A 16,816-nucleotide genomic window follows, 5' to 3' on the forward strand; every position below is an offset into this window, starting at 1 on the left:
GCAGCTAGAATCATGGTGTCGGTATGTTGACCACTGGGATCCCGGCCACTAGTATCCCATACCCAACGCCTTTTGACTCCGTTATCCATTTAAAGAAGTTTTAATTTATAACATGCAATGGGAATTGTGATTTGGACACCTTCATTTAAGCTGGATGAGTCCTCCCGTGTTCTACTAGATAAGCTGTTTTTATAAAAAAAATTATACACATTGAATGGCTTGTTTTTTTATGTTGTACGTAATTAATCCTTTTTCATCCTCATTTTCCTCTGTACTTCACCCTTTCCTTACTCCTTTCCTTTCACTTCCATTTTAATTGCTCTGCTTATCCCGTCTCTTGAATGTTTTTCCCCTTCTTCCCACTTCATTCCCCTTAACTCCCATGCAAGTGGTGTTCAGGGCATGGTGTCAATTGGTGGCCAGTTCCAGACCTTTTTCCTCCAGTGAGGAGAGGGTGGGCTTGGATTTGCTTCTGCGGTACAGTTATGCCTTAATTTTGTCCTTCTCTGTCCCTGCAGGAGGAGGAGTAAATGTAGTAAATGCAAAAGTAGTTCCACTGCACAAAGTGGAAGCAAGGCAGAACCAAGTAACTACAGACCAGTAAGCCTTACAAAAGTAGTAGGGAAAGTTATGGTAACACTATTAAAGGAAAGAGTTGCAGAATATCTTAAATCAAACAACTTACAGGATCCCAAACAGCATGGATTTACTGGAGGAAGATCAAACAAAACTTATTGACTCTTTTTGACTGACTCAAATAATAGATCAAGGAGGAGGGGTGTGCAGATGAAGCATATCTAGACTTTAGTAAGGCATTTGACACTGTCTCACATTGTAGACTGCTAAATAACTCTAAAGCATGGGATTTGATTCTGGGCCTGATTAAGGATTCCAGCATCCCTAGGCTAATACAGAGGTGGCTGCCCCCCCACCTACCCTTTCCCACCCACCAATTTTTTCGCTCATAGTCAGCCTAAAAACTGTATATGTCACAATTTACCTCAGATTCAATTATTGTTTGCTGATACAATTTTTTTTATTCTATAGAAATATAGACTAATGACAATAATAATAATAATAATAATAATAATAATAATATTGTCCAGCTCCCCTTCCCCTCCCCCAATAATTTGCACCAGATCAGACAGCCCCCCAAAATAATTAAGTGCTACTTAAAGGACTGGAGTCAGGCGCTATCAGATTATCTCAGGGGACACACACCAGGTCCGACAGGCCGTCAGCCTATTGGTTGATCGGGCCCTGTGAGGTGCCACGCTCTGCTGCTGAAAATGGCACCCTGATGGCCCTCTCAGCATCCTGGAATGCTTTCTGTGCATGTCAGATTCTCTGTCATTGCGCACCAGCATACGCAGGACGGAGTGAGGAGGGGCCAGATGCGGAAGATGCTGCAGCTCAGACAGTGCTCAGCAGCAATGATGACTACTGAATCAGTCATTGCTGCACTGCAGACTGTTTGCAGCAGTGAGTGGGTGAGTAGCACAGACAATTACAGTGCCGGCGTTAGGCACAGCTGCACTGCCATAGGATCGCACACTAAATAAAACTAAAAAAAAACTAATTAATCTATTGTGCCAGCGCTCCTGGCTGCAGCCTGATCAGTTGATCAGGCCCTGATTTGATTACAAAACAGTTATATGGAAAAGAACCTGGTTGCAGGATAGGAAACAGTTGTAGTAAATGGAGTGCATTTTATGGAGGGAAATGTTACCAGTGGAGTACCCCAGGGATCTGTACTTGGACAAGTGCTCTTTAATATCTTTGTTGGTTACATTGAAAATGGTATTGAAGGAAAAGTATGCCTTTTGCAGATGACACAAAGATATGCAACAGTGTAGACACACCGGTAAAACAAATTATTGATGATCTAGGTAGACATGAAAAGTAGTCAAGAATGTGGCAACTACAGTCTAAAGCTAACCTATGCAAAATCATGACTTTTTTTTTCTTTTTTTAAATGTATAGCTTTATTTGAAAATACAGAATTTTGTATTTATAGGTAGTCTCACAATTCCAAATGAACCTATTTGTATTAAAAAAAGAAATAAAACAAAATGTGATAAACACTGTACATCCTATAAAAACACCAATTGCTTAGCACACATTCCTGATGTGTGCCAATATACTAGAATGGCTAATTGATATGGCTTACGTAGATTTAACAAAACTGCCTTCAGGCTCAGACAGAGGAAAATTTACAGATGCATATCTCACAATGTTGCTGTAAATCAACTGCACATGTGCTATAAAGCAGGGTCAGACCAAGCACCTAGTGCTAGGTTATTGTTAATGTCAGTGCCATAACTAGACTTTTTGGTGCCCTGTGCTAGAGAGAGAATTTGCGCCCCCTCCTCTCCATTTTTCCACTAGGGACATAATGTGCATGACTCATGAGGAAGGGGCATGACAAGATTGATCCCAGAGAAAGCCCATATATATATATATATATATATATATATATATATATATATACACACATACACACACATTTATAAATCACTGCAAGAAAATGGATTTAGACACAAATCCTCTTTATGCAACATTCATACACTTAACCTGAGAGATTGTTGTTATTCAGTTACAATACCCCTTATTGAATAACACATTTCAATATACTGCCATACCCAGGTTTCTAACCTATAACCTGTTGAATTGTAATCAAACACCCTACTCATTGAGCTATTTTAATAATCAGCATTGCAATTGAGCAGATCTATGTAGTATGCAGCAACACATCCAATCTCTTGCAGCCACACACTACATAGATCTGCTCAGCCGCAATGCTGATAATTTTTTCACAAAGTACAAGGTAAGCTTCAAATAGTTAGAATTCTCAAACTTAGAATTATCTACCTTTCTTTGCAAGGGCAGATAACTGAAGGAATAGATTGTCTGACTGCAATGTCACAGGCAATGGGTTTAAATCCCATGTATGTCAGCATCTTCAAATGTAATAAAGGACAGTGTGACTGAATAACAAAGAAATCTCAAGTTGAGCTCATGAATGTTGTATAGGTATTAGCGACAGAAGGGGTCAGGGTCGGAGACATGGGCGGTCAGGAGATGCTGGGCTTCAAAAAGGGAGGGAAGCTCCAAGTGAAAGTATTTAAAACAGACAAGTGCCATTAACAGTGCTCCCTCCCTACCCTTCAGCGCTATGGGGGTGATTCCGAGTTGTTCGCTCGCTAGCTGCTTTTAGCAGCATTGCACACACTAAGCCGCCGCCTACTGGGAGTGTATCTTAGCATAGCAGAATTGCTAACGAAAGCTTCGCTAATTTTCTCGTAACGATTACCCCGCAGTTTCTGAGTAGCTCCAGACTTACTCAGCCATTGCGACCAGCTCAGTCCTTTTCGTTCCTGGTTTGACGTCACAAACACACCCAGCGTTCGCCCAGCTACTCCCCCGTTTCTCCAGCCACTCCTGCGTTTTGCAACTCGAACGCCTGCATTTTTCCGCACACTCCCATAAAACAGCCAGTTTCCGCCCAGAAACACCCACTTCCTGTCAATCACACTACAATCACACAGCGATGAAAAAGCTTTGTTATGCCGTGAGTAAAATACCTAACTTTTGTGTAAAATAACTAAGCACATGCGCTCTGCGAACCTTGCGCATGCGCAGTAAGCGACTAATCGCAGTATAGCGAAAATCGGCAACGAGCGAACAATTCGGAATGACCCCCTATGTGCGGTGTCCCCTCCGCACACACCTAGTTACGGCCCTGGTTAATGTGTCCTATGACTTGATGCCCAAGTCGCCTTTAAATAGCCTCATATTTGCATTGGTCATCAGGCACAGTGGTGCTATTAACATTCTCTTGAATGCTATCATTACTCCCTTGTGAATGCAGTGCTATCGCAACCAAATCCATGGGATCCCCATGTAAATGAATTGAAGAATGGAAGGATACCACCAAAAAGCTGAATTCTGTTTTCTAAAAAAATCTGTGTATATTGGAGACCCATTTACATAGGGATCAATGGTCCCAGAGTAGCACAGCATGTGCACAAAACCTTTAGAGTTTTACTCACTGTAATTTGATTTGCATTGTAAAACTTAATTTCAGTCACATGTAAAGACGTATATGTCAAACACAGTGGTTGCTATCTTCCAAATGTTATTCATGTTCGGTAGGCCACTGGACAATACTCCATCTACCTCAATCAATTTGCCCTAAAAACACTGGGCATAAATTAATAGCCTGGAAATGTAAACAATAGAGGCTAAATTGCCAAACAAATGTTTTCAAATATAAGGCAATGCAAGTCGCTGTCCCTGTTTTTTCATTTTTCTGAGGACAAATCATTAGATGTAATAAGCACTAACCAACACACTTAAAAAAAAATACTAGCTCTTTTTGGTACCCCTGGTCTGTAGGAACCAGTGTTATAACACTGTGCCCCTTTAATAAATAAATAAATAAATACAAAAATAAAAATAAAAAAGTGCACCGATTAAAATAATTTAATTATGCACCCTCATAATCAAAAATAAATAAAATTGTAGCACTGTTGTAAAAATTCTAAAGTAGTGCCTCAGTTTTGTTAAAAATGAAAATCAATATTTCCCTTACTTATCTCTTATCTGTTTAATTTTGCTGACTAATATAATATAATATAACATAATAATAATAATAATAATAATAATAATAATAATATTATTATTATTATTATTATTATACTCCAATGGGAATTGTAAAAAAATTAGCAAACAAACAAAACACTTCTGAAGAGACCAAGCAACACAAGTTAAGAGTTAAAATAAAGGTATTCGGACAGCCAATCAAGAGCTGTGTCTTGTCTTCAAGAGACTATCAGGGGCAATGGAAGATGGACAGGAGAAAGAAATTGGAACACCTGCATATGCAATCATATTTTTTTATGAGGACATGCCCAGAACAAATTTATGTATATTACATTACCCAATGTACATCCAGCTACACATCAGGCCTACTGTTTTGGTATTATTTGGAATCCTATTTTTTTTTAGGATTTTTATAAAACTTATCATCGGAAAGATATGGCGGTAACTGTATAGTCAGTTAAGTGCTGTCATTGATGTAATAACATGTTCCCAGGGAACACTGTACCAAAATCAAAGTCAAACCAAAATCAAAATGAACTTATATATTTAGATACATTAATAATGAACATTGTCATAAACATTGTCAACATTAGCACTTAATATTTTTTGTGGCTTATATGACAACATAACTATTGACTGAATGCACAATGGCAGCTCAGTAAAATTATGTAATAGTAACAGTTTCTAACAATACATAAAACAAAGGCAGACCTTGAGACTTCAAGAACTGTGCAAACCCTGTTTATATAATTAGTTTTTCTTTATTATTATTCTGTTTTTGGACAGATAAGGCAAGCTATATTTATATACTCATATGGAGAGGCTTTTCTCCAAGAAATTGCTGGCTTATAATACAGAGTCTAAGACTATCTGCATGAGCCAAGCTGTAGCGGACGCCAAATGCTGCTTTGCGATTGGCAGGCTGCCACTAAGCTCCTCAGAGAGTAAACTGCCTTGCTCGCATTTATAGAAATATTGCTTTGTAAGTTACATGTTCCGTGTGAAAGAACAACACGCAGCTCTCCGAACAATATTACCCAGTATATAATTAATATCCCATTGCAGAGATTAAGAACGTCATATACACAAAACACCACCTTTAACAATAAAAATTGCTCTATGCTAGTTGGCCAGACCTTTTTTTAGAAGGGAAAAATACGATATTTTAAAAAGATAGAATGTCTTGGGCATTCAAAATAAAATAAGTAATTTATTAACTGTAAAAATGGGGGTTATATTTTGGACAAACCCTGACTCAATAATCTTAGTGCTCAGAGACTGAGGTTGTTGTGGCTTCACAGAGATGTGGTCTGTGGTTTCAATTATATAGCATCTGATTGGATTGGATTGGATTGGGGTCCATTAGTGAAAGTGAAGAAGTGCATTAGAAAAGGTTACTATTATTGGACAACCAGTTTAACACATCCAAAACTCACCCTTTGTTGGGTTCATCTTTTTTTTATACAATGCATGAAACAGGTTCTGTCTTCTACAGAAAACAAATATATCAACCATGTTTATTGATTATGAACATTTTATTGCAGACAATAAAATTGCTGCCTACTCTGTGTAAAAGCAACCACATTGGACTTCCTTTCATACAGTAATTATCCAATATGCATTCATCTACTTTCAATAAGGCACAGAATACTACTATTACAGCACAAAGCCCCACATACGTGTAAAATGACTGGAGTTGGATGGATTGACACTGTCACTGCTGTCTGCACTTTCGCTGCTGGAAATGTCATCATCTGATTCCTGGACAGAAGAACAGGGTGATGATCCATCCACTTCTTCAAACTTCCTCTTTAAAATTCCACTCATCGCTGCAACACTATCACATCTACCTGAAAAGAGAGTATGCAGATCCTGTTTTACTAACATATTTTCACCAGACTCAAACAAACATATTTGCCTGCTAAGATTAAAGGAATTGATAATAAAAATATATTAAGAGCAGTGTTATTAAAAAATGTTATATAAAAATAATAACAACACTTCTCAAGATTAAAAATGTTGAATATAGGACTTTTCATAACATGGTTAACTGTCTGCTGACTAACACAGATCTTAGTGTATTTGTTCGTTAGGGGATTTGTCAGCAAGCTGCAATGTAAGGGAGAGATGTGAATGCCTAAAATTCTCTTTACAGCAGTACTGTGTATAATATAGTAGTGCTATATTATATACACAACAACTAATAAGAATAATAAAAAGAATAAACAATGCTAAAAAAAAATAAAACCACAACCATCAATGAATTTTAAAGGTGCCATATCCGCTGACTAACATCAGTTCTATAGTCTGTTCTTTCTAACAAGGACTAATGGAAACTCATCACAATTGATGGTTAGTTTTTTTTTTTTTTTTTTAAAGACTCATGTCTTCTAGTAAGGCTCTTACATTTTCTTTTTTTTTTTTTTTTTTTGGCTGCGGGGGAGAGATTCTGTTAAGGGTGCAATAAAGTATTTACTCACTTTAGGACTGATCATAGAACACCATGCACACAAGTCTGACATCTATAGTGGGGAAAGTATTGGAAGGTATTCTAAGAGATAGTATTCAGAAGTTCCTTGAAACCAATAAGGTCATTAAAAGGAATCAACATGGGTTTATGAAGGACAGATCCTGTCAAACCAACTTACTTGGCTTTTATGAAACAGCAAGCGCAAACCTAGATCAGGGTAAAGACGTGGATGTAATCTTTTTAGACTTTGCCAAAGCGTTCGATACTGTACCACACATGAGACTTATATACAAGCTACAAGAATCAGGGATAGGAAGCACAATATGCACTTGGGTCAAAAACTGGTTAGATAATAGGAAGCAGCGCGTTGTGGTTAATGGATCTTTTTCAACTTGGACTGAAGTGCTAAGTGGTGTGCCGCACGGCTCAGTATTAGGACCGCTATTGTTCAATATTTTCATTAACGACCTAACAGAAGGTCTAGAGAGCATGGTGTCAATTTTTGCAGATGATACCAAACTGTGTAAGGCTATAAATACAGAGGAGGATGCCGAGGCTCTTCAGAACGACTTAGTTAAATTAGAAGCATGGGCAGCCAAATGGAGAATGCGCTTCAATACAGACAAGTGTAAGGTAATGCACTGTGGTAACAAGAACAAAAATTACACCTACCTATTAAATGGGGTAAAATTAGGGGTTTCTGTACTGGAAAAGGACTTAGGTGTCCTCATAGATAGCAAGCTAAGCAGTAGTACCCAAAGTAGGACTGCAGCAAAGAAGGCTAATAAGATATTAGCATGCATAAAACGGGGTATTGATGCTAGGGACGAGAGTATTATACTCCCGTTATATAAATCACTAGTGAGGCCACACCTTGAATACTGTGTACAATTCTGGGCACCGTACTACAAAAAGGATATCCTGGAGCTAGAAAAGGTACAGAGGAGGGCGACCAAACTAATTAAGGGCATGGAGACGATGGAATACAAGGAAAGGCTTGAAAGACTAGGCATGTTTACATTGGAAAAGCGGAGACTAAGAGGGGATATGATCAACATCTACAAATATATAAGGGGACAATACACAGAGCTTGCGCGGGACCTGTTTTTGGTTAGATCAACACAGAGGACTCGTGGACACTCGCTCAGGTTAGAGGAGAGGAGATTCCGCACAATACGGCGTAAAGGCTTTTTCACGGTAAGGACAATACGTGTTTGGAATTCCCTGCCCGAGGGAGTTGTAATGGCGGAATCTGTCAACACCTTTAAAAATGGGTTAGATAAATTCCTATTGGATAAGGATATCCAGGGGTATGGTGCATAGTCATGCATTACAGTTACTATAAATAGGGATAAAATGCAATGGCTGACAGCAGCATCAGTCAGAAATTTTAGTCAAATCATCTTGCATAGGACACCACAAATAGGTTAAACTCGATGGACAATTGTCTTTTTTCAACCTCAGATACTATGTTACTATGTTACTATGTTACATTGACCTGAGCACCTTATGTAGAAAAAGGCAATGATCACCTTTGCAAGGTAAACAAATAGAGTGGATAATTTGGATATAGCGGTAGAGCAAATGTTTACAGTGCTTGCGCACGCTTCTCCATAGACTTTGCACAACTCCCGAACAGTTGCTCCAAGCTCATTTTTCTCTTGGACTGGCACATCTACATGGTAATACCTTTATTTTGATACCTCAACCATATTTTTACATTCAACCGTTCTCTCAAAATAGGTCTCACTGTATTAAACCTTAAATAATTAAAATATACTGTCGATACTACAGCCATTAGGACTATCCACAAAGTAGCCTGTGCTACATATACTACTTAATGCTTTTAACAGAGCATCTTTTGGGTCTTATTCAGAAAATTGGTATTTGGGGGAATTTTACATAAACATTACAGTGTCCAGTAAATAATGTATTTTCTCAGAAGAAAAAGAAGTCCTGACATTCATGGAAAAGCAAGGCAATGCACAGAAGATTTTCCGCTTTAAGTTTAGCATTACTATATTACCGGTACTTGTTTCAGGCTTAACAGTTTATTTAGAAAAACAAAATAAAAAATAAAAAGCAAAAACAACTCATTCACCGTATTATGCTTGGCACCATCTAGTGGCTGACTGGATATATGAAAAGAATTACAGCTTTAATTAGTAGACTATTATTATTATTCTTTATTTATATGGCGCCACAAGGGATCCACAGCGCCCAATACATAGTACACAATCAAATGAGCAAACAAGAAAACAGCACTTACAGTTCAAGACAATATAGGACAGGTATAGAAAACCAGGGGTTAGGTGCCATCAAAGGGAGTATGGAGTATAAGATAGTGTAAGTAAGATAGTGTAAGTAAGAAAAGGAAAGGCACATGAGGAAAGAAGTCCCTGCTCTTGCGATCTTACAATCTATGATATTCCTACTGCATAAAATATATACAGTATGATGGTATTTAATTTGGTTGTTCAGTAAGATGTGAGGACCATGGGCCACTCATCACAATGTTTCCTTGTCTTTCTCTTCTTCTGGTTCACTGCAACTCTACAGACTTGTCTCTTCTCCCTGGATTTCCTACCTCCACCTCCACCTTGCATTCTCGTTGATCCTTTCCCCCCCCCACTCCCTATATGGGGTTTCGACTGTTTGACTCAACCTACATTTTTCTTGCACATGCAAATTAACTTTTGTGTTCTTGTTACCTACACTTATGTATGTTTAGAAATTAGAATCATAGGGGCAGATGCATTAAGCCTGAAAAAGGCATAAAGAAGTGATAAAGTGGTGATAAGCGCAAGGTGATAAAGCACCAGCCAATCAGCTCCAATATGTAAATTGACAGTTATGAGCTGATTGGCTGGTGGATTATCACCTTGCACTTATCACTGCTTTATCACTTCTCCAGGCTTAATACATCTGCCCCATTATCATGTGCAGTGATTTGATCTTGGAAATTTTAATTAAAAAAAAAAAATCCAGACAACTGATAACAAATATACACATATCTGCATTAGGTTGCAGCTTGACGTACCAGACATTAAAGAGGATAGAAACATGATTGGCAGGTAAGATCAACAGCAGTGTGAGCTGGTCACATTATGCTTTCTTCAGGTCATCATGCCAACTGTGTTAAATACTTTAATGTAACCAGGGTTTTCCTATCCATCTTAAACATCGCATTATTATTATTATTATTATTATTATTATCAGAATTCTAAATAGTTTTACATGCAGGGTTTACTGGCCACAGAGGTACAGGGGAAAACCAGGTTGGTGCCCCACTGCTGTAGCCCCACCTCCTCCTCTAGTGATCAAGCTCCAGACTGTGCACTTGAATTCTACAGTGCATTGCTGCTATTAATCTGGTACATTATTATGCATGTACTAACAGTATTTACTAAATATATTTGTCAAAGGTCCCAGACCTCTGTGGCAGCTGGCCATCCTCCCGTGACTGGCCACACCACTGCATTCTCCCAGTGGGCCCTTCATTTTCCAGTCTGACATTGTTTACATTTACATTAAAGTGGACTGCATTCAACAACATGACTTTCACACTGAGAGAGCATGGTTATTATACAGAAAGTGTCCAATGCTTATTTGACACTAACTTTGCCATGCTGTCCTGCTGTTAAAAGTGCTGATGCAGCTAATAGTTTTAGAGTCTAAAAGTAGGGTACTTTAATTTGGGGATTTTGTTTGGGTGAACTACAAGTCTACCTTGAGATTGAGTGTTAACTTATTGCTAATATTGCATTTAAGAGAGTGTTTTGTACTTATGGACCTTTCCAAAATATCAAATACAAAAATCTTGACACAATATTTGAAAGCTCCTCTTTTATTTTCTTATTCTAAAGATTTAATGCATCCCAACATTTATGGAACAAAATTAGCCATAAATAAATCCAACCCCTAATCCATGGAAACCAGGTTCTTGATTTCTACCAAACACTTCTTGATCCACCCAACCATGCCCAATTTCAGATAAACGACTTTCCTGCTAACTCATCCCTCTTAGCATACCTCACAACTTTCCCAATTTAAGCAAGATAACCCCAAGGGTTACAGTTAGGATGTTGAGAATTTGGAATGTTGACAATCAAAATGTTGAATTAATTGGTGTTTTGAAGAGTGGTGAGGTGACTATGAGGCAGCCTAGCACTTCACAAAGCATGTTCATGCCAACTATCCCAATTTATTGGAAGATATTCCTTTCTGTGTCTCTGAAATTGGCCAGTGGAGAGGTATGCATCTTTAAGGGAGTAGGGAGGCAGTAACTTGGTTTTAAACTGAGCTTCAGTGGAATGTCAGGTTAACACAGACAATGTGTTCTGCCATCATGCTTCATGTCTGAAAATGTAATGTCAAATAGGAGATGAATATTATACTAGTTTTAAAACACATCTGTATCTAAGGCCTTGTAAATCAAGTCAGAATTGGGGAACAATGGAACAAATAACATTAAGGAAAACTTGCCTATTCTTGGAAGGAATCTATATGCAAAAAAAGCCAATCAGAGTGGTTTTCTCATGCTCCAGCCAATCATCGGCAAGTCGCTGTGAATGACTATTTGTAGAAAGGAACCATTCGTAGAAAGGAACCATTCCATTAACTCACATCCTAGCTCCAGTAGGAGCAGGTTCCTGGAATCTATCAAGTTTTTCATGGTGCTTTTTTTGGATTACAATTTAATTATTATGGAACAGAAGAAAAGCTTGCCATAAAGAGAGCTAGTGCTGAGTGACTTTCTAAAAAGGTCATTTTGACAATGACAAATTACATTTTACAATGTCAACATCATAACTGTCGACATTGTAGTGTCGACCTTAAGAATTTCAGCAATGTCACTGCCAACATTTTGACTACATCCCTGTTAGGTAAGCAAGTGTAATGGAGAAACACCCCAACACCAAAGACCAAGGAATCAGGTCACAAGCATACATTCATGTAAAAGGTGCCTTCCTAGAAAGTGGTTTGGAGGTATCTTGAGATCAATTTTTTCTATAAATACTTATCCGAAATGAGTAATAACCCTCATTTTCATTCCCTGATATTGATAAGATGACATTTGAAGACATACTCCTGAGATTCAATAAAAAAAAAGATCTTATCAGTACAATAATAAGGTAAGCTGTATTAGGTTAACTCCATTGAATACAGATTACTCATTTAACACTGACTACAGCAATTGGAAAGTAAGTAATGAAATCATACTCATTACATATACCAACTTAAAAAAAATGTAGATGATCATTTGGTTAGTTGAGATACTGTTAGAAGCACTGATCATTATAATATTCAGTGGAAACACATTTTTCATCAACTCAAAGCATTTTTATGAAGCTATTTTGAAATTAGAACCAGGTTTCATTTGTTTTGATAAATAAGTAGCAGAATAGCAGTAGTGGCTTCCTCAGCTATCAATTAGCTGTTATGGCCATCTACAGATGGCACCCACGTCTATTTCCCAACAGCTGATAGGGCTGATGTTGGAGCATATGGGGGTCATTCCGACCTGATCGCTCGCTGCAGTTTGTCGCAGTGCAGCGATTGGGTCGGAACTGCGCATGCGTCAGCTCCACAGTGCGCCAGCGCATGGCAGCTTTTGTTGCCTAGCAATCGCCTCTGAGATAGAGGCGGTCGCTGGGTGGGAGGGGGTGGAACGGCGGCGTGGCCAGACCGTTGGGGGGGGGGACGGGCCGTGGGCCAGCGGCAGCAACAATTAACTCCCGGCCAGCTGCAGGAGCTGCACTGGCTGGGAGTTACTCCTCAAATAAAAAGGCATCGCCGCTGTGCGATGCTTTTGTATTTGTGCCGGAGGGGGGGGGGGGGGACTGACATGCGGGGCGGACTAGCCCCGCATGTCAGGTAAGATGATCGCAGCTACGATCAACTCGGAATGACCCCCTATATACCCAGAGCTGGCAAATCATCACAACCATAAATACCAGCCGCAATTCTAATATATGATTCACTGAACACGTCATAGCTTGTGCATACAAGAAAATAACTTTGTGCAGTCAGTTCCTATAAATGAATGGACTTATAAAAGCAATTATGTTTCCTTCTATGATCAAACAGATGTAAGATGCCTTAGAGCAGGCTTTTTCAACCAGTGTGCCCGGGCACACTAGTGTGCCGCGACCAGTTGCAAGGTGTGCCGTGGAGTCAGAGTCACTGCCTGCACCCTCAGAGCAAACTGTGGCCCAGACTCTTCTTAGAGGATCAGTCGTGACCGAAGCATTGAAGAAGCTGCGGTGTGACATCATAGGTCACGGCCGCATCGTCTCACCACCCAGCCAGCTCACCCGCCTGCATACACATCTTCCAGTTCCTGCCCGCGTCCACAACTTTCCCTGTCCACCCACATCCACACCTGCCCGACCATCCGCTGCTCAGTATTCGCAGCACTCTACTATGAACAACCCCCGCCACTGAGAGACAGGGAGAAGGGCAGCTGACAGAAAGGGGCTAATATTTGTTATTTTATTTCTGCTGTGGGGAGCAAAAGGATTTATGGGGGGAACAATGTGACTAATTCACGTAGGGAGCAATAGGATTTATGTGGGGAGCAATGTGATTATTTTATGTGGGGAGCAACATGATTTATCTGGGGAGCAATGTGATTGATTTTTGTGGAGAGCAATAGGATTTATGTAAGGAGCAACATGATTTATGTGGGGGGAAATGTGATTGTTTTTTTCTGTGTAGGCCAATGTATGTGTGGATTATTTTTTACTCTGAGGGCCAAAGTGTGTGGTTTTTTTTCCGTGGGAAACTGATGGTGCGCCTTGCCAATTTTAAAATATTGTTTGGTGTGCCGCGAGTTAAAAAAGGTTGAAAATCACTGCCTTAGAGGAAGGCACTCAGTATGTCACACCTTCTGGCTGCTTTTCTTTCTTTCCATGGGAATGTTTTTTGTTCTCTGTTTATTGGTCAGTGTCTTCCAGATGGACTTTTCAGCAATTTTTAAAAATTATTTTATATGGGATAAATCACCCATTGCCGTACATTATAAAGATATTAGAAGTTACAAAGAAATGTGTGACTAAATAAGAAAGCTGAAGACCAAATGGTGAGGGGTTTATATGGGTAAATGTAAAACCAGGGTGACTTTAAACATCTGTAATAACATATTGTACATTATTGAAAGTGCTATGACTTATAATCAAGTGACAATTTAGAACTTATGAAAGGTTAAGATGATTTATTCATATATATTGTCTAAGCCCAATATATTTTATTGAGTTATACGCTTTTAAGTACTTACAACAGGCCATAACAATCTTTAATTATTAAAGTAATACAAATAGAAAACAAAAAGGAAATGGGAAAGTTTATTCATATATAACCATTACTTGTGTATTAAAGGAATAATAGATGAGAATAAGTAAACTTGAACAAATAAACATTTTGGATGACCGTCACCTCGCAAATAAGATGTGAGTTATTTTAGTCCGTGGCTTCCATATAGTCATACTTTATCAGTTACTGTAAAAGAGGCATTAAGAAAATGTTTCCATCTCACTTCCTGGTAAACCTGGAAGTGCTCAGTTCTGGCATTACATTTTAAGACTTTACCAACGCATTTCATTTGTTATCTTTATCATCTTTTATTATATCCTATTTTAGTACAAACAATGCTACAGCTACAGTATATAGTTGGTCTCTATTTCACATAGTTTGACTTAATGTTCTTAGAGACCTTTCAATTCCACGTTTGGATACAATGGCCCAAATGTATCAAGCCTTAAAAAAGTGATTAAGTGGAGACAGATAAAGAGAGATAATGTACCAGCCAATCAGCTCCTAACTGACATGTCACAGGCTGTGTTTGAAAAATGATAGGAGCTGGTTGGTTGGTCATTTCTCACTTTTTATCCATCTCCACTGTATCACTTTTTAAGGCTTAATACATTTTGGCCTATCTTTTGTGTGCATCTGTTACTTACCTACTTTCCCGGATTCTGCGGGAGACTCCCGGTTTCCCGGGTAGTCCCCCAGAGCCCCAGAAAAATGGGTACCCCTCCCGCATTCTGCACACTTCCTAGTAAAGTGGACAGAATGGGGGAAAAAATGGCGAAATCGCGGAACCGGCGGATAGGGTGTAGCCTAATGACATGATTATATGGTAATAACATCATTTTAGCCCCACCCCAATGCATATATTGCCCAATCATTGACTTTTCCCTGCTTATCCTCTCCGGGCATCTCCCGGAGAGGAGATTAGAACCATTGGTAAGTCTGGTGCATCCTTTATTGTTGATATTGAATTCACTGTGATATTGTATCTCAGACGTGTATTGTTTGGCATATTGCGTACACCTGTCAATAAAAACTTGTGTGGCCAATTTTTTTAAGATACACATATACATATACACACATATACATTTTATATATATATATATATATATATACACACACACACACACACACACACACACACACACACACACACACACACACACACACACACACACCTGCTTATTTTTTAGATAAGCTATTCCTTCATTTCTCTGATGTATGAGCAGTTACTTGGTTGCTTGTACTGAAAATTGGTTTACACTATGGATTGTTATTATTTTTTTATGTTTTATGTGTGTATTGGATTCCTATGAAACGCCTAATGCTGTTATACTATTTTTGTATTGTACGGGTTCACTTATAGCCTTTTAAGCACAAATTGGTGTTGTTCTTATACTGCACTAGGAGGTGCTCTTTGTTCTTTGTTGCATTTCATTATATATTGTGGTAGTCCAGTCCTGATGCCACCCCAGGTGTTTGCAGGACAGGGCACAACAGTTCGGGCAACCTGGGTTTAGGACTGGACCAAGAGGAAGCCCAGGGAGGTGTTGGGACACAGCAGGTTGTCTCTTTAATGTTGTGTCAAAGATTATCTGGCAGTTGGAAATTATAGTATTGTATTGCTGTTGATACACAGAAATACCCTGCAATTTCATACATGAGATCCCATCCATGCAGGTCTGGTCCAGGTATTGGAGCAAGCGCTCCCAGCAATCAGGCACACCTGTGCCATACTTTTATAAAGCTCGTTAGGGCAAGGGCTCAGGGCTCCTGAGGCCAACAAGTGACCAGGCGATAGAGGGTGGGCCAGTGGGTTAGAGGCAGGGAGTCTGAGAATGTGTAAATGCTGTTTATGAAGCGGTGCCTAATTGAGGTACCCCTTGAACATGCTGTGAAAAGTCTGTTTACTGTGCTGTGGAAGTAAATGGACTGCTTTTGTTTTATACAACTGCATTAGCGTTGTGTCTGGTGGAAGGTTGCATGTTACAATATATATATACACACACACATATATATATATATATATATATATATATATAGTGTTCACGCTAGGCAGTTTTAGCAGGGCGCCGCGCCCTGCCCGATTTTTTAAGGGCAAAACCCGCCCTGCCCTTCCTGCGGCGCCCTGCTAAAACTGCCACCCGCTTCCTGCCCTCACAGCATGTAAAGATGCTGCGCGCATGTGCGGGGCATCCATTCACGCTGAGAGAGCGCTTGGGGGAAGCCCAGCACCTCCGTAGGTGCTGGGCACGCTCCCAACAGTGACGCCGCCGGCCGCCCACGCCCCCTTTTTTTACGTCTGCGGGCTGAACCGCCCACTTTTATTACCCGCAATGACCACGCCCCCTATTTTGTACACACACTGGCAGGCGGCACTCACAAGACTGAGAAAAAAAGAGTACGCAGACGGACAGCGTCACCGTGTTT

General features: G+C 39.5%; 1 protein-coding gene across 2 annotated transcripts in view; it reads right to left on the reverse strand.

The window, feature by feature from the left end:
* The window catches only part of CSRNP3 (cysteine and serine rich nuclear protein 3), a 278,203-nt gene that overhangs the window by 56,031 nt on the left and 205,356 nt on the right, over positions 1-16,816 (reverse strand). For both annotated transcript variants that reach the window (XM_063933603.1, XM_063933602.1), the window contains exon 2: positions 6,285-6,455. In XM_063933603.1, the coding sequence (XP_063789673.1) occupies positions 6,285-6,432 (148 nt within the window). In that variant the 5' untranslated portion in view covers positions 6,433-6,455. The remainder of the gene's footprint in view (positions 1-6,284; positions 6,456-16,816) is intronic.

This window comes from Pseudophryne corroboree, chromosome 7 (assembly GCF_028390025.1).
Source record: "Pseudophryne corroboree isolate aPseCor3 chromosome 7, aPseCor3.hap2, whole genome shotgun sequence".
NCBI classification, from domain to species: domain Eukaryota; kingdom Metazoa; phylum Chordata; class Amphibia; order Anura; family Myobatrachidae; genus Pseudophryne; species Pseudophryne corroboree.